Genomic DNA, 19,452 nt, shown 5'->3' with positions numbered 1-19,452 from the left:
GGCCTCTCTTCTTGACTTCAGGCCCAGTACTCATGCCACTTTGTAGAAGAATAGGAAAGGAAGGAAATGCTGGCAGAATCTCATCCCTACACCTGTGCCTGTGGTAGAGACTGACCCGTCGTATCAGAGCCACAGCCTTGGTTTCAGGGGCACAGAACATGGCCACAGGGGCCAAGTGATAAGGAAGGCCCAGTCTGGCCTTGAGCTCTATCATGAAACATAGAGATCCTGCTGCAAGCAACAGGAGCCAGGCCCAGAGAGGCTTTAGGGAAGGCCTGTTTTCCATCCTTTGCTCCCTAGGCTTCTAGTAGGGACCCTTTCCTCCTTGTGCTGTTGTCCCTTCTTGATATTTTAGAAAAGGGTTAGAATGTTCTCATTTAAATCTGTTTGCCAGGGATTTGTGCACAGGGATATTAAGAAGCTCACCAACACAAGTATGGGAGACTTTGTGTGATGGTATTTCATGTGAAATGATCTAGAATTATTGGCTCACATGCAATTCCAGGAGGCCTTCCTAATCTCCAAATGTCAGTGCCCACTCCCCTACAAAGATTTAGGTCAGTCATTTTTTAGTCATGTCTGACTCTTTGTGACCCCATTTGGGGTTTTCTTAGCAAAGACACCAGTGTGGTTTGCCATTTCCTCCTCCAGCTCATTTTACAGATGAGGAAACTGAGGCAAATGGAGTTAAATTACTTGCCCAGGGTCATACAGCTAGTAAGTGTCTGAGGCCAGATTTGAACTTAGGAAGACTCATCTTCCTGACTCCAGGCTTGGTACTCTGTCTCCTGTGCCACCCACCTGCCTAAAATTATTCACAAATTTGCATGTCCTCCTTGTTCAGGGGCCGTGCTAATCTTCTCTGTATCATTCCAGTTTTAGTATATGTGTTGCCAAAGCAAGCACCCACAAAAATTACCTTTTATTTAATTTGCATTAATTCCATATTACATATGCACGCATTGATTCTCCTGACAGAATGTAAACTTCTTGATGGCAAGAAAGGTTTCCTTTTTGTCTCTATGTTCTCACCTCCCAGCAGAGTCCCTGGTCCAAAGTAGGCACTTAAGAGATACTTGTTTAAGATACTTCCTAAAACGTTTTCCATATGCCTATCTATAGTTATGTCTACATAGATATATATCACACATGGATTATTAGATCAAATTTATATCATATGTGGATATGTTAGAACACATATAGAGTTAGCTATATTTCTACAGATGGAAATATTTATTTCATGCTGTCTTGTCTGGATGATCAAGGTATACCAAGTCTGGAGATTCGAATGCATTCTGAAAATGTATCAGTATCAGCCCTTCAGTGTAGTCTGAGGTTTCCTTTCTACAACAGACCTTTCACCAGCGATCACTCCTCCTGGTGACACTGAAATAAAGCATCGTTGGCACTGCCAGCTTCTCATGTTCTTGCGCATCTAGAGAATCATCTTCATTACTTGGTGATCACACTTAGTCTATGCTTTACAAACAGAAAAAGAGGAAAGATGGAGCACCCTGGAAAAAGTCTGCCTGCACAGCACAGCAGCATGCATGTGCTCCAGACTGGTCAGGCCAGTTCAGAACCACCCTGGCTAATTCTGAATACCATTATTGGAACGACAATGGCAAGCGGGAAAGCGTCCAGAGGAGAGCTGCCAGGATTGGGAGAGGTTTAGAAATAAACAAGTAAAAGTTTAAGAAAAAAAGGTGTGTTTAGCCAGGGGAAAAAAGAGAGAAAGAAAGAAATGAATGAAAGGGCCAAACAACATATTTTCCCCAACGCGACAAAGAGATTTCTAACTGTTGGACCCATCCCAAAAATGGAGCAAGTGCCTTGGATGCCCCAACTGGAGCCACTGGCTCCCGGCGTGGCCAGTCGTGGTCCATCCTGGATACTGTCGAAGGGGGCTCTAGTAAAAAGTACTTACCATGGGAGAGGTCAAACCTTATAGACCATTAAGGCCTGAGGCAACTCTAAGGTCTATAATCCAGCAGGAGCACAAATCTGTATATGAATTACTTTTTCATAAATGATAATTTTCTGGAGTCCAATGTGGGAGGTGGTGCCCCAGTAGCTAATGTGTGTATATATGCATACAGATACACACACACACACACACACACGCACATGCACATATGCACCCACACTCATACTACGTTTGAATCTTTATTTCAAAAAATAGACCCTGCTTTATTTTTGCCATATTATAAATGAAAGAAAGTTCAAACTTCTTTGGGCCTCATTTTCCTCATCTGTAAAGATAAAGCACACTATAGGATTGCTAGGGTTCTTTCCAAGTGTAAGGCGTATGATTACATAAAGCTATTTTTCCCTGGAAAGGCAGTACAGCCAGAGGGTCAGTATTCCAGTAAGGATGACCTAGGTTTAATTATTACCCCAGACACATGGGACACTAGACCAAAAAGGAAGGTACCTCAAAGGCCATCTAGAGATCAATCAGCAGTATTTATTAAGTGCCTACTAGGTGGTCCAAGAGGCAGTGGCCACTCACACCTCTGACACTGCAGAACCACGGATTTCCTCTGAGGACAGGATCAGGCTAATCTCATCTGAGCATTCAGTCTTTTCTGGTTATCATCGCTCTGCCATCCATCAGTGCAATGCTGCTGCGCAAGGATGCCCTGGTCCTAGGGTTCTCAAGCTACGCTCTGCTACCACCTGCTGGGCTTCAGCTAGCTAGCAAACAGCTACTCCCTATTAGCATCAGGGACTAGGAAGAAGGCAGGGCTGCAGCTTTCTTCATCCACATCTTGGGGCTGCCAACCAGGAATGGCTCACAGAACAGCCCGAGCTAAAGCTGGCTCTGATTGTAGCTGCCTATCACTGCTACATCACATCACTGGATGTGATCCCCATGGTTCCAAACAAGTATCTGACTTAGAATTACAAAATTCTGATACCCCCGATTGTGAGCCTGTATCCCTAAACCTAGCTGGAGACTCTGCTCAAAAAAGTCTATGTGGAGTCTGGTGTTAACCTCGATTGCTAAATCGTGCCTTACCCTCCCCCTCCCCGAAAAAAATAACTCCCAGATTAACATGCAAGTGAAATTCAGGGTACACTCAAGCTAGTCCTGGGAACCAAGGCCATTCTCTGCCAGAGCCCACTCCCATCTCTGCCTTTATTTTGCACATCTGCGAGCAATGGGAACCTCTTTTCTTTATCTCCACCCATCACAGATCTCCAGCCTCTCTCCACTGACAATCCTAATTTTTAATTCCTACATTGAGGTGTTCTCGTATGTCCTCAATTGCTGTTCAGTATCGTTTATCTAGGCTTGTGATTTCAACAGTAAATGGAACCCGTGATGAGCAAACTCCCTTTGTATAAAATAAATGTACTGTGTAGAAAGTCAACAAAGAGAAACATTTTTCAGCATTAGAGACAGGAGAAAGTGCCTTGTGGGTTAATAGTGAGGGATCTATTCCTGTGTGAGTTGGAGAAATGAGGCACCTTGTTCCTGTCTATCCATGCTGTGTCCTGACTACTTAAGAGCCAGCTCTTTCCCTCTCTCTCTCCCTCTCCCTCTCCTCCCCCACATATAAACATGCAGGAGTGTGTGTGTGTGTGTGTGTGTGTGTGTGTGTGTGTGTGTGTGTACCACTCCAGGTGAAGTGAGGAAATGAAAAGATAGACAGCTAGGTGGTACAGTAGATAGAGCCTTTGACCTGAAACCTGTAAGACCTCAGGTCGCATCCAGCCTCAATCAGTTTCCCCATCTGTAAAATGGGAATGATCACAACCCCTGCCTGCCAACCAGAATCGTGTGAAGATAAAACAAGATGTTATTTGTAAAGCCCTTTGCAAGATCATAAAGCACCGTATTAGCGCTGACTTTTTAATAGAAGTGTCTAAGTGGGAAATATCAACGGGAGGAACAAAAACGGATATAGAATTTCAGAGAAATTCATTTCACTGAGGAGGCATAATTTGAATTGGATCTTACAGATGGCTGTGGGGTAAAAAGGACATAGGATGTAGACTAGGGACTTCCCTTTATTCATCCTCCGTGCTTATGATCTGGGTGACATTGGGCGAGTCTCTTTTAACATCACCAAGTCTCAGTTTCCTCATTTATAAAAATGAAAGGGTTGGATTCGGAGGCACTTTCCAGGCCTTAATCTATGATCCTATGAAAAAGGTACTTTGGTGCCATGGATAGAGGGCTAGCCTTGGAATCAGGAAAGCTTATGTTCCAGTCCTTGACAAATACTACCTGTGGAAGGAAGGAAGGAAGGAAGGAAGGAAGGAAGGAAGGAAGGAAGGAAGGAAGGAAGGAAGGAAAGAAGGAAGGAAGGAAACAAGCATTTGTTAAATGCCTACTATGTGCCAGGCACTGTGCTAAGCAGGTAGATGGTATGATCATCCTCCTTTTACATGAGAGGAAACTGAGGCCAAGGTTGAGTGACTTGCCCAAGGTCACTCAGCTAGTGTCTTGGGTCCTATTTGAACCCAAGGTCCAGGGCTCTGTGCCCTATGATGCCCACCCTGTATCAGATGTGGCCCTTGAACCCAAGTCAGCGTCGAAGGCAGATGACCTCCAGCCACCAGCTGATTATTTAAGGCTCTGTGATGATAAAGAATAGCCTGTGTACTTTCACTGCCACTTTTGCCATGACTTCAGCATAAGAACAAAAGCCCATAAACGCCACCTTTCAGAAGCCTGCTTTCTTACTACGTCTCACAGTGGGTTTTCTCTTTCCTTCTTCACCTGCTACAGGTCAATGCACAAACTGGCGCAGCTGGAGAGACTTGACCTAGGCAATAATGAGTTCAGCGAGCTGGTAAGAAGGCACATTTTCTAAACATGATTAATGTGATGAACAAGACTGCTTCCTTTGTTCTGGATGCGTCCCCAGTGGGTATGAAAGTACATCGTGGGGTGGGAAGCTCTGCTGGAATCATTCCAGTAAACAGGCCATTGACAATGGGAAGGTTTGTCATTGCAGATGGGTGGAGAGAAGGCAGAACTTAACCGGACTCTAGAAGGGGTGTATTTTATTCATTAGAATTCATTACATGCAGTGGCTCCAAAGCCTGCTACTGAGTCCTTCCCCCCTCAAATAGCAAATGTCTTTATTAATATTGCTTTAATCCTGTCTCCAAGAAAGAAACAAGAGGCTGGGGTTCAAATCCCAGATCCAGTACCTATAAACTGGGGGGTCACTGACAAGTTACTTGTAAAAAACACTTTGCACCTCAATTTGCTGATCTTTAAAATGGGGATAATGATACTGTCCTACTTACCCCCAAGTTTGTCATGAGGACCAAATACTCAATCACCAAACATTGTAAAGAATTCTGTACCTTTGTACCTCAGGAGATGTGAGTAGCTAGTTGTTGGACTGAGGCAGTCAATGTACATTTATTAAGCACCTACTATGTGCCAGGCAGCGTGGTTTCTTAGGGACTGGAAATCAGAAGACCTGGATTCTGGAAGGTCTGGCCCTTCTTGAATATCAGTGTCTTCATCAGTTAAACAAAGGGGCAAGATCAGATGGGACAGTGGACTGAGCATCAGGGTTGTGGTGAAAGGGTCTGGGTTCAAATCTCTGCTCTGCTAGTTACGACCTCTGTGATTAACCTGGGCAAATCATTCAGGGAAGAATAATGCCCACTTCACAGAGTGATTGTGTGGCTTCAAATAGAAAGCGTCTGTGAAGAGATTCACAGCTTCGAAGCCCTCTGTTCATTGGGGTTGGGGTTGATATTATCAGGCAGAGGTAGTGAACCACGGTGGACAGAGCGCTGTTTGCAGATTCAGGAAGACCTGAGTTTGAGTTCTGCCTCCACCACACATTGACTGGGTGACTCTAGACAAGTCACTTGACCTCTCAGGCAGCTCTCTATGATTATAAGTCAGTCAGTGGACCATCCTTATTAATCAGAGTAGATGCAAAGGAAGACAAGAACAGTCCCTGGCCTCAGGGAGCTCAAGTTGAGATGGGGGAAGCGACCCCATTCAACTATGTACTTGTATAAGCTACAGACAGCCTAATATCAGAGTGAAGGTGCTGCGTGTGGGGAATGGGCCCAGAGAGGCCTCCCTCGGAAAGCGGGCTTTGAGCTGAGACTCTGAGGAAGCCTGGGAAGCTGAGAGCTGTTGGTGAGGAGGAGCAGTGTTTCAGACACAAGGCACTGAATGCAAAGACAGAGATTGGGATGAAGTCTTAAGTTTGAGGAACAAATGGGCCAATGTAACTGGTGTGTGAGGAGGGAGCAAAATGCAGGAAAGTGCCTCACACACAGTAGGTGCTTATTCAATGTTTATTAAACGACTGACTAGGAAGGGGCTGGGTTGTGAAGAGCATTAAATGTCAAAGAGGACTTTATATTTTATCCTAGTGGTATTAGGAACCACTGAAGTTTATTGAGCATCACAGTGACATGATCAGACTTGTACTTTAGAGAAATCAGGGCAAGTGAAGATTGGGACATGTGGGGTGCAATTAGTGATGAGGCAGGGGGTCTGGCAGCTTACTGCAAATGTCCAGTCACAAGGTGATCAGGGCCTGAACCGGAGCAGTAGCTCTGTAAGTGGAGAGAAGGGGACATTTAAGGACATATTGTCAAGGTAGGAACAACGGCAGCAGCATTGGTTATGGAGGGTGAGGTCGACCAAGAAGCAGAAGACGACAACACCACGACTGTGAGCCTGGGCAATCGGAAGGATGGTGATGCTCCTAAGGCAGCAAGGAGGTTCAGAAGAAGGGAGGATTTTACTAGCATCTGAGACCAATCTTGGTTGAGCAATTGTAGGACTGAATTTAGACATTTTGAATTTAAGTTACAAAGAGACTATTTTGGACTTAATACAATGAAAACTTCCTCATGGTTGGAAATATCCCAAAGTGGAAGGAGTGAGTTTACTCTAATGTGAGGACTTAAATGTTGCAGAGGGAATACATTTTCAGGTATGAGGTTAATCACACAGTCAATAAGCATTTATTAAGCACCTACTATGTGACAGACACTATGCCAACTGCTGGGAATACAAAGAAAGGCAAGAGACAGTCCATGCCTTCAAGGAGCTTACAGCCTGATGAGAGAGACACTATGCAAACAAAAAAGTACAAACAAGACAAGGATAAAAAGGAAATAATCAACAGAGAGAAGGCACTAGACTTAAGAGAGACTGAGAAAGCCTTCCTACAGAAGGTGAGATTTTAATTGTGACTTGGAGAAAGCTGGGGAATGTAGAAGACAGGTGAGGAGGGAGAGTATTCCAAGAATGGGGGATAGCCAGAGAAAATGCCAGAAATGGAGTGTCTTCTTCAGAGAATAGCAAGGAAGCCAAATGTCACTGGATTGAAAAGTCCCTAGAGAAAAGAGGAAAGAGTGTATGTAAGAATACCAGAAATGTGGGGAGGGGGCTTTGAACACGAAGCAAAGGATTTTGTATTTGATGCTGGAGGTGATAAGGAGCCACTGGAGTTTCTTGAGTTGAAAGGTGTCATGGTCCAACCGTACTTTAAGAAAATTCTTAATTCTAGTGCCTTCTCTCCATTGACTCTTTCTTACTTATGCTATACATAGCTTGTTTGTGTAGCATAATTGTTTCCTTATCATCTCTCCCATTAGTTTGTGAGCTCCTTCAGGGCAGGGATCATCTTTTGCCTCTTTTTGTATCCCCAGAATTTAGCATAGTGGCTGACACATAGTAGGTGCTTTGAAATGCTTGTTGATTGACTCTCAAATTTTATAGAGTTAGAAATAATTGTTAGAGGTCATCTAGTCTGATGACCACATTTTACTGAAGAGACAACTGACGCACAACAGGTATTAAGTGGCAGAGAAACCTGGGTTTAAAGCTAAGCTCTATCTCTTGCCAAGTGAACCTCAGTTTCCTCATGCATAAAATGAGACGGTTGGTCTCTAAGAACATTTTGAATTCTAATTAATCAAAATATCCTATTAAAATGGGGTTTAAAAATATTTTTGGTCTGATTTATTATGCCTAAAGGCATTTGGAAATTATCTAAATACAAAGGCTCCTTTCAGCCGTCTGAATTCAGAGTACTCTTCACCACCGATGAAACTCTCATTTTCTCACCATTGCTGTGAGACCCTTTCTTTGGAAATGTCATTGTGTTGGGATTGGGGGGAAGAGGAGCATTCTGGGGCTTCGTGCTTGTAGTGGGACTCATTTTAATGCAGTGGTTTGTTGGTATTAGTCATGTGGTGGCCCTGGCAGCTTTCCAGTGACAGTAATATCTTTTAACAGGAAAATAGGGTAATTGGGTCCAATCAACGGCCTCTAGAATCAGCACCATGTGGTGACTCCAATTCCATTATATAACTAAGTTACGACAGATAAGAGGTTCCCTCCAGATACTCAGCCAAATCCTGTTCTTTGTCTTTTTGTTATCACATAAAGAAAAAGGTGTTGACATTTACAGAGTTTAAAAAGTAAACAAAGTTTAAAATGACAAAACGTGTTTCATGGGCAAGTGAAAAAGCCCCACTTCACATAGAAACATTGAGGTAACCTAGTGGCTGGAGTACTGGATAGAGGGGTTTTCAGAAAGACCTGAGTTCAAAGCCTCAGCTTTCGCCAGCAAATCACTTCTCTTTTCTTAGGATATTACCTCATTTGTGAAACGGGGATACTAAGAACACCTACATTCCAGGGCTGCTGTGAGGATCAAATGAGTCCATCTTTGCCGAGCCTTTTGTAAACCTGGAAGTGTTTTATAAATGTTACCTACCCTCATCGTCCTCGTCATCACCATCACAGAGTTTTAGAGCTGAAAAAGATGCTAGTGGTCATCTAAATGTCCACCCTCATGTGGAATATGAGAGAACCAAAGCCCAGAGTCTCCCAACCCTAGGAATCCAGCTCCACACACACTGAATAGATATGTGACCATGGCAAATCATCTGATCTTTCTGAGCCTCAGTATCCTCGTCTGTAAAATGAGGGGGTGGGACTAGAAGATCTCTCACACACAACAAGCCCCTTGCCCTTAAACGTACCCCTTTCATGACACCATAACAGATACCTCAGAGCCCAGGTGTCCTATCGTTGGACATTCCACCTAGTGACATGGCGCCATGGAGCCTGGACCGAATGAGCTCAAAGATTCCTTCTGGCCCTGTAATTCTCAGAGAGTTTCATTGACCCTCAATTCTGGAGCCTCCTTTCCTCAGTCGATTATCTCCAATTTATCCTGTTTAGAGTTTATTTGTATTTAGTTGTTTGCATGTCACATCCCCCATTAGATTGTAAACTCCTTGAAGGCAGGGACTGTCTTTTGCCTCTTTTTGTATTCCTAGCACTTAGCATAGTGCCCAGCACATAGTAGGTGTTTAATAAATGTTTGTTGATTGACTAACCGGCAGAAATAAAGGGAAGTTCAAAGGAGTCAGCCCTTAGACCATTCCTGATGAACAACTTCCCAACAGGTAGAGGCAGTTGAATAGAATGGGATGCCTGGAAGGTAGGGAGGCTCTGGGCCCCATCCTAGAGGCTTTTCCTCTGCAAGTGAGCAACCATTTCTTGGCATTGTTGTGAAGGTGATTCTTGCTGAAATACAGGTTGAACCACATGGATTTGAGGACCCTCACGACCAGGAAGTTCTGTGATTCTTTGCATTTGTCTTTCTTCCTGAGCAGATGTAGAACATGGGAGGGAAGCTTCATCAGGACCCAGGTTGTTTTGCTTTTGATTGTGAATCTCTAGGGCCCATGGTGAGCACAGTGCTTTGTACTAAGTGGACTCTCGATGAATAGTCCTAGAATTTAATTGAATCAAATCAATTTTAATAGAACTGTGGTCATCGTCCACCCCACCCCCGCCCAGCCCCAAGGCTGCTCTCACCTCAGTTGCCACTTCTTGGAGAGTGGCTGAAGCAGGATCTGGGGTGAGTCATACATCCCTCTGATGCACAAAACAGACACTGCCCTTTCAATGGTTCTTCAGGCTCATTGACCCAGGCCTTACAAGGCATCCATCATTGGTCTTGTCAAAGACTTGCTGTGGAAACCTAGTGTGGTGTGCATCTCCTCAGAGAGGACCTTCCTGAGAGGTGAGATGATACAGCAGAAAGATCACTAGATGTGAAGTGAGAGGACCGGGTTCAAATCCTGCTTCTCCTACTTAGCCCCGGTTTTGCCATTCATAAAATGAAGGCATTGAACAGATGGCTTCTACCATTCCCTCCAGCTCAGTATTCTGACATTATGACCCTTTCTCCTGCTGAGCCTGGTCCTGACTTTCTGGATTTATCTGGATGCGTCTTCTCTACTTCTGGCTCATTCTGGAACTTCCCTCAGTGCCAGGGACCTCCCTGGAACAGCCTGCCCTGGAACACCCAAGGAGTCTGTGAGTCCTCCTCCCCATTTCTCCCATTGTTGAGTTTCTGGAACCTCCATTTTGTGGAAGGACTCAAGCCACCCTGCCTTTATTCTCCTCCTGGCCCAGGCCCTGACTTTCTAGACTTCAAAGCAATTCCCCCACACTGAGCACCTTCCCACTTCCACTGGCTCAGCTCCTTTTTGGTATCTTCTCCCATTAAAATGTAAGCTCCTAGTTCAGCAGCAAAGAAAAGAAAAAGAAGTTCCATTTAAAATAACTGTGGACAATATAAAATACTTGGGAATCTATCTGCCAAGACAAACCCAGGAACTATATGAACACAATTACAAAACACTTCTCACACAAACAAAGTCAGATCTAAACAACTTGAAAAATATTAATTGTTCATAGGTAGGCCAAGCCAATATAATACAAATGACAAGTATACCTAAATTAATTTACTTATTCAGTACCATACCAATCACACTACCAAAAAATATTTTATAGAGCTAGGAAAAATAAAAACAAAATTCATCTAGAAGAATAAAAGATCAAGAATATTAAGGGAATTAATGGAAAAATGTGAAGGAAGTTGGCCTAGCCATAACAGATCTCAAAACTATATTATAAAGTGGTAATCACCAAAACAACCTGTACTGGCTAAGAAATAGGCTGTTGGATCAGTGGAATAGATTAAAATACACAAGACACAGTAGTAAATAACCATAGTAATCTCATGTTTGACAAATCCAAAGACCCAACTTTTTGGGACAAGAATTCACTATTTGATAAAAACTGATTAAAATAACTGGAAAACAATTTGGCAGAAACTCGGTACAGACCAAAGTCTCACACCTTATACCAAGATAAGGTCAAAGTGGGTAAATGATTTAGATATAAAAGATGTCTAGGGGAGCATGGAAAGTTGACCTGTCATATCTATAAATAAGGGAGAATTTATGACCAAACAAGAGATAGAGAGCATTATGAGATAAAAAATGGTTGATTTTCATTGTATTAAATTTAAAAGGTTTTGCACAAACAAAACCAATGCAACCAATATTAGAAGGAAAGGAGAAAATGGGGAAAAAATTTTACAGCAAGTGTCTCTGATAAAGGCCTCAGTTCTCAAATATATAGAGAACTGATATAAGAATACAAGTCATTCCTCAATTGCTGAATGGTCAAAGGATATGAACATGCAGTTTTCAGACAAAGAAATCAAAGCTATCTATGGTATGTGCATGTGTGTATATGTGTGTGCATACGCATGTGTCAATGGGCAATAGAGTATTCTTAGCAGAAGAGGAACATGAACAGTTTGCATAAGGAAGATTCATCTGGCAGTGACCTACAGATGGATTCCAGCAGGGAGAGACTAGAGAAGGATTATGGGAAAATAGATTCCTTTTCACAGGCTGGCAAAGAGCTGGAGTCCCAGTGAGCCCAGTCCAACCACTAACTTCTCTAGGCTATGGCCACGCCACTTGGATGGATGGAGAGCACTTATTCTCTCTGTAAAATTTCTACTGTATCATACTTGCAGGGTTTTCTGAGTTCTCTGCATTATGTGACATCATTTGCCCAGCAGGGGGTTGATTTCTGAAGCTGCAGCTTTTTACGCTTCATTCCATGAGGCTCAATGGACCTCCAAGATTCCTCTCCAGAGTTCTCCAGGCTGTGTCAGCAGGGTCCAAGCCTGGTCAGATCTTACCCAAAGGAGAAGGCTCCCAGCCCAAGCCCATGGGATCATCAGCTCTGCTGCCTGTGGGCCCACAGCCCAAGGTCAAAGAGACTCATCATTGAAACTGGCCACCAGGGAAGAAGCAGCATCAGGTCATACTAAGGTGTGAGCGTAACGGGACTGCTTTCCCTAAGTCATGTTGCCTAAAATGTCCTGGCCGGCCTGTGTGTGCCTTAGCCCTAGAGGAGGGTTCTCAAGCTGAGGTCTACGCGACATCTTGATGATGGTATCTCAATACAATTGGTTTCCTTGGCAATCCTAGGGATTACATTTTATTCATTAAAAAACATGATTCTGGGAAGAAGTCCATAGGTTTCACCAGACTGCCAAAGGGGTCAGTAGCACCAAAAAAGTGAAGAATTCCTGTAAGATTAGACGTTCAGGAAATTTAAATCCTTCATTGTCACTCACAATCAGAAAGGGAATTAGTGTTAAGCATGTACTATGTGCCAAGCACTGTGCTAAGTGCTTTTTACAAATATCTCTTTTAATCTTCACAGTAGCCCTGTGAGGTAGGCAGTGTTATGATCCCCATTTTGCTGTTGAGGAAACTGAGGCAGTGACTTGCCCAGGGTCACCCAGCTAGTAACTGAGACTGGATTTGAACCCAAGTGTTCCTGAATCCAAGCCTCTGTGCACTATGGTGCCCCCAGCTGCCTAGAAAGTATTTAAAATGCCTACCAGATGCCATGAACCATGCTAAGCATTTGGGGACGAAAAAATTGAATGGCCACTGCTCTCAAGGAGCTGGCATTCTATCAAAGGAAGTAGATGCTAGGAAGCACAGACACTTATTAGCTGTTGACACTGAGGAAGCCTCTTAACCTCTCTGAGCTTCAGTTTCCTCCATAAAACAAGGCACTCATATACTATAAGGTCTAAATTTGTTACCCTATGAACTAGACCTGATCATTCAAACAAGAAGATGCCTAGAAACACTTCATATTTGTGCCTATAAATTCACAATTAAACTATAATAACTACAGGGTGTTCCTAAAGTCCGGACGCATAGGCAAAAATGCATATTTTCAAGAAATGAAATGAATGAAATTTTCAACATTTTATTTAATTGGAATATTAATAAATAACATCTTCAATATTATTTCCATCAATTGTGTTGCAAAGGTTGATGAGCTTTGCAAGATTCACATGAACTCAATGCAATAATTCCACATTGCTATCAATTTTAGCACATTCACTCTTTATGTGTTCAATCAAGTGTGTTGCATTGGTGATTTTCATTGAGTATTCTTTCTCCTTTAACATACCCCAGAAAAAGAAGTCAACGGGGCTAAGGTCTTTTAATATTCCAAATATTTCAAAATATGCATTTTTGCCTATATGTCCAGACTCTAGGGACACCCTGTATATATAGACATAACCAGATAGACAGATAGATAGATGGATAGACAGACAGACAGATAGATAGATAGATAGATAGATAGATAGATAGATAGATAGATAGATAGATGGATGGATACGGATGATAGATAGACAGACAGACAGACAGACAGACAGACAGACAGACAGACAGATAGATAGATAGATAGATAGATAGATAGATAGATAGATAGATAGATGGATAGATGGATAGATGGATAGATGGAAGGAAAGATGGGTACTTTGGCTATAGCAACTTAAGAAACTACCTATGAAAGTATGGAAGAGTCTCAGTCCTGAGGTCCTGCTCACACTTAGGCCATTTGAAAAGTATATTGGTTTTGAATTTGCATATTCTATGGTTATTTGTATCACAGAGTAAACCAGGTCCCATGATACTGAAAAATGAAAAACTGGCTGGGGATGTAGGTCCAGTAAACACAGGTAATGCATGTTGCCAGTAAGCATGCTAATAGGGATTCTGAGGCTTGGGTTGTTTTTCAGTCCTGTCCAACTGTCCTGGGTGTGGTTTTAGCCTAGTTAAAACTGGGGCTCCCATGACCCTTCAGTGTTTATTCAGAACCAGCAGAGTGGGGAAACTTAGCTTCAGAAGTCCACATTTCTGTTTGGACTTTGGCTTTTTCCCTCCCACCATGCTGGACTGGGGCCCAACAGCCCACACTCCCCTGGGACACCAGCCCACCTCTGTGCCTTTGTTGTGTGTAGAGCCAACTTTACTGCTTAAAGCTGTTTTAAAATTCAGAGAATCCCAGAATCTCAGGGTGGGAGGGGTTATCAGAGTCTTCTTGGTTCAGCCTATGTCTGACCAAGACTCCCTTCTAGAACAAACTTGGAGAATCCTCTTACAGCTTCTGCTTAAAGCCCTCCAGTGAAGGGACCCTTCTGGGGCATGCCCTTCCTACTTTGAGATAGTTTTTATTCTTAGGAATTACTTTTCTGATGTCAAGGCTATTTCTCACTCTCCAACATTTCCAGACTTTTTTCCTGGTTCTGCTGTCCAGTGCCAACCAGAACCAATCTGATCCTTCAAATACTTGAAGAAAGCTATCAGTGCCCTCCCTGAAGGTTCTCTGCTTAGGTTTCACGTCCTTGTTTCCTTAATCTGATCCTTCCAAGGCACTAACGCCAGGTCCTTCACCATCTGCTTTTCCCTCATATGGATATTCTCCATGTGCTCCCAAATTCATGGTGCCCAGAAGTGAGCACAAAACTTGAGACGTAGTAAATGAGGAAAGAATGCAGAGGGCCTTTCCATGTGAACATTTTGCGCGTCTCTCAGAGCAGGCAAGAGTTGCCTGGGTTGGGTTGGGTTGGGCTTTAAGCTTCCACATCAGGCTAGGTAGGACCTCACCTTGAGTTTAAAGTCCACCTAAACCCCACAGTTTATTTCATACAAACTATTCTCTAACCACTTCTAGCCATCTTATAATGTAAAACTGAGTTTTTAGAAGCAAAGTAAAAACATTCACATTTATCCTTATAATCATAGAAGCACAGAATTTGAGAGTTTGAAGAGACCTCAGCAAGCAATTAGGCAAAGCCATATGTGAAAGAAGTATCCACTATAACCTGCCTGATAATTAGCTGTCCAGCCTATGAATGGAGAACACCAAGAAGGGGGAGCCCACCATCCCTTAAGGCAATTCATTCCACTTTTGGAAAACTCTCATTGTCAGCAGTTTTTCCTGACATTAAACCTAAATTGGTTTCACTCAATTCTCCTTATACATCATTACCCAAGTGTTAAGACTTTACCCTTGTTCCTACTGAATTTTGTCTTCTTTGAGTCAGTCTAATGCTTTAGCCTGTCAAGATTCTTCTGGACCCTGACTTCATCACTCAGCGTAAGAGTTTTATGCCATCTGCAAATTTGGCGGTCATGTCATCTATGCCTTTATCCAAGTCAGTGACAGCAATGTTAAACAGCATATTGATTTCATCTGATTAAACTTGGCCCAGTTTTCTCAGAATAACATCGCATTACTGATTCATTCTGGCCTTACAGTTCACTAGAAGCCTTCCATGTTGTTTGCCCATGAACAGCTTTCTAACTGCAGCCTCCATCTGCTGCCATCTTGGGAGCCATGTGGTCCCCTCCTCCCCTGGGGCTAGGTAATTCTCCGATATACATGGTTCCCTAGAGGTGCCATGTGGTTCTGTGTGGCTCTATGCAAGCTTCCCTCCAGGGCCTCTAAATCTGTACATGCCCAACAGACCTGTCCCTATTGATCTGAGCTGCGTTTCTGGCTTCTTGCCTGCCTGCCTGCCCCTCTTTCTCTCTTTTCTTTTCAAGGTCAAGTACAAGGGCATAGCTCAGCTGTATGATTAGCCATGATTCAATAAATCTTACTTAATGTGATATTTAGGAAACAATCAGGGCAAGACAAGCTCACAAATATACAAGGAGACAATCAAAGCCAGAAGAGAATCTGCCTCCTTGAACAAGATATTATCCTTATGACGAGAAACTTACTATAGGACCTGACCCCCTTCCTCTACTGTGGCTATTTTTCTAAGCAAATTAAAGGACCTTTCATTTATCCTATAATATTTTAAACTATTGCTTGATCCAACCATTCCTACCTATTGAGGCATTTGGGGGCCACCAATTTCTATCTAACCTATTAGTTCTCTCACTGTGACTGGTGTGAATTAAGTGCTGTCCATGCTGAATCTTCAAGGTTCTTAACCTGGCATCCATGAACTTGGTTGTTGGTTTTTTAAAAATATATATATTTAGTTCAACAACAATATTTCAATATAATTGTTTTATTTTGTAATTCTTTGTATTTTATTTTATGCATTTAAAGTAGATTCTGAGAAATGGTCCCTAGGCTTCACCATACTGCCCAAGTGAGCCATGACACAAAAACTGCAAAGAACTCCTGATAAAGCCTTTTTGGAAATGTTGAGTGTTCAAGTCTAAAGCTGTCACCCTCACTTGGAGACTTTTCTTCCTGGGGACACTGGTACATTAATGACCCCTCTTTGAATCCAACCAGTCTATGAACTGTGCTATTACCGAGTCCCTCTCTTTCTAACTTGCCTGTTTCATGGGATAATAGAACTAAAGTCAGAAGGGACCCCAGAGCCCACAGAGTCCAAATTCTTCCTTTTACAGATGAGGAAACTGAGATCTAGAGAGGAAAAGTGATTAGCTCAGTCTCATATGGGTAAAGAAATTAAGCATATATGGCAGGATTTGAACCCAAGAAACCTGACTGCAGAACCAGTATTCTTTCCACTTCTGGGAGAGACTGTCATGTGTCCTGCTGAAATACAGATGTAAACACAGCATTCCCTTAATCAATTAGTCTTGTAACTGTCAAAGTAGAAATGAGTTTAGACAGTCATGACACGTTCTTGATGAACCCATGATGGCTTTCAGTGCTCACTTCCTCTCTTTACCAATGTTCATAAACTGTCCTTTTCATCAATTCTTGAATTTTCAAGGGCACAATGGAAAATTGACTGGTCAAGTCAAGTTGACAAGCAGAAATACCTGAGCCCAAAACTGGCCTCAGACATTTACTAGCTGTGTGACACTGGGCAAATCACTTGATCTCTGTTGGCCTGTTTCCTCAATGGTAAAATGGGGATAATAATAGCACCTATCTCACAGAATTGTTGTAAGGATCAAATGAAATAACATTTGTAAAATCATTTAACACAGTGCTTGGCACATAGTAGGTGCTCTCTAAAGAGCTATTCTCTTCCTTCCCTACATGGAGCTGAGTTAAATACAAAAAGACTGCAAAGGTAGGAAAGAGCCAGACAGGACTTTCTACATTATTTGAAACATCCACCTTAATACCCTTTCTTTTAAAAAAGATTAAGATGGGGGCAGCTAAGTGGCACAGTGAGTAGAGCACCAGCCCTGGAGTCAGGAGGACCTGAGTTCAAATCTGGCCTCAGCCACTTGACACACATACTAGCTGTGTGACCTTAGGCAAGTCATTTAACCCCAATTGCCCTGCCAAAAAAACAAAAACAAAAAAAAATTAAGATAAAGTTTGCCTGCCTCCAGTTGCATACTGCAATTCTCCTGCCATCCCAATTGGTCTGATTTCTCAGAAGTCACTCACTGACAGTGGGCAATGATCCTCTGTCACACGTTCTCTTGGTACCTCACCTTAAGTCCTTTCCTGATGATCTTTCTCTACATGATAAGCCCAGCTATTTATTGAATGCCCATTAGGGGCTCTTATGGACTCTGCAAAATTTCAGAATGGGGGAGGCAGGGAAATGGTCAGGCCATTGGCTACATTTGTCCTTTACCTTTGATTTCCTTGACTTTTTAACTCCTAGTTTGCTTCTATGTTCTCTGCCAAGGAGATGTTGTTCTGATCTGTGCTGATCATAGAAGAGGTCCTAGAAGGCTCTAGACAAGACCAAGAGCTAGACTACAGCTCTAAGACCATGTCAGGGAAATTTCTCCACAGAGCAAATACAGCCAGATAATAGCGGGCTACATGAAGCCAGCAAGTACTTTTGATTTTGTTTTATAACAGGTGGGGAGGGTAGGGAAGAAGAGCCCCTGAGAGATTTAAGAATTCAACTTTACAAGACTAGAGGCCAAGGGGCAGAGCCAGAATGGTGGCTGGAAAGCAGGGACTTGCATGAGGTCCCTCCAAAAACCTATAAAAAATGGCTCTGAACATATTCTAGAGCTGCATAACCCACGGAATAGCAGAGGGAAGCAGGGCTCCAGACCAGGACAGCCTGGATGGTTGCTGGGTAAGGTGTTTTGCACAGTGCTGGGAGCAAAGCCCAGAGTGAGCCGCACCCAGACCAACCAGACTGGGAGCTGGACAGAACAGGCCCTAGCGCCCTGAATCAGTGAGCTGTGGAAGTTACCAGACTTCTCAACCCACAAACACCAAAGACAACAGAGAAGGTTAGTGGGAAAAGCTGTTGGGACAGAGTGAAAGGAGTTTGCAGTTTGGCCACCACCCCAGGGGGCAGCGGAGGTAGTGCAGCTCTGAGGACAGAACTACAGCTGCAGTTGCTTCCAGCCCCAGGCCTACCTGGTGGGAGGAATTAAGTGGTGGATCACAGCGAGAGTGCAGAGCCTGCTTAAGATCTGAGTCACAGTCCGGGGTTGGCAGGTCTTGGGGGAGAAAGAGCACTGGTGTAGCAGAGCTTGCTGTGTAGAAATAGTTCTGAAAAGAACAGCAAAACCCCTCAAGCTTGGGACAAAGTACTCTTTACTCTACAAGCAGTCATACCCCAACAAAAAACTCAAGGGTCAAGTAAGTTGTCTGGGAACATGGCCAGGCAGTGAAAACGGACTCAGACTCAGACTCAGACTTTGGAATCTTTCTTTGGTGACAAAGAAGACCAAAACATACAGCCAGAAGAAGTCAACAAAGTCAAAGAGCCTACATCAAAAGCCTCCAAGAAAACCATGAACTGGTCTCAGGCCATGGAAGAGCTCAAAAAGGGTTTGCAAAAGCAAGTTAGAGAAGTAGAGGAAAAATTAGGATGAGAAATGAGAGTGATGTGAGAAAACCATGAAAAACAAGTCAATGACTTTCTAAAGAAGACCCAAAAAAATACTGAAGAAAATAACACCTTAAAAAATAGACTAACTCAAATGGCAAAATAGCTCCAAAAAGCCAATGAGGAGAAGAATGCCTTGAAAGGCAGAATTAGCCAAATGGAAAAGGAGGTCCAAAAGACCACTGAAGAAAATACTACCTTAAAAATTAGATTGGAGCAAGTGGAAGCTAGTGACTTTATGAGAAATCAAGATATTATAAAACAGAACCAAAGGAATGAAAAAATGAAGGACAATGTGAAGTATCTCATTGGAAAAACCACTGTCCTGGAAAATGGATCCAGGAGTGATAATTTAAAAATTATTGGACTACCTGAAAGCCATGATCAAAAAATGAGCCTAGATATCATCTTTCAAGAAATTATCAAGGAGAACTGCCCTGATATTCTAGAGCCAGAGGGTAAAATAGAAATTGAAATAATCTACTGA

The 19,452-nt window shown here is 42.9% G+C and overlaps 1 protein-coding gene and 1 pseudogene across 3 annotated transcripts in view; one reads left to right on the top strand and one right to left on the bottom strand.

Moving 5' to 3' along the window:
* The window catches only part of LRRC7 (leucine rich repeat containing 7), a 442,956-nt gene that overhangs the window by 223,302 nt on the left and 200,202 nt on the right, over positions 1-19,452 (top strand). For all 3 annotated transcript variants that reach the window (XM_036753706.1, XM_036753704.1, XM_036753705.1), the window contains exon 7: positions 4,742-4,805. In XM_036753706.1, the coding sequence (XP_036609601.1) occupies positions 4,742-4,805 (64 nt within the window). The remainder of the gene's footprint in view (positions 1-4,741; positions 4,806-19,452) is intronic.
* Positions 808-906, bottom strand: LOC118849271 (annotated as a pseudogene).

Source organism: Trichosurus vulpecula, chromosome 4 (genome assembly GCF_011100635.1).
Source record: "Trichosurus vulpecula isolate mTriVul1 chromosome 4, mTriVul1.pri, whole genome shotgun sequence".
Lineage (NCBI taxonomy): Eukaryota > Metazoa > Chordata > Mammalia > Diprotodontia > Phalangeridae > Trichosurus > Trichosurus vulpecula.
Note: the sequence above shows the minus strand (reverse complement) of the source record. Positions and strands in the feature narration are given on the sequence as shown.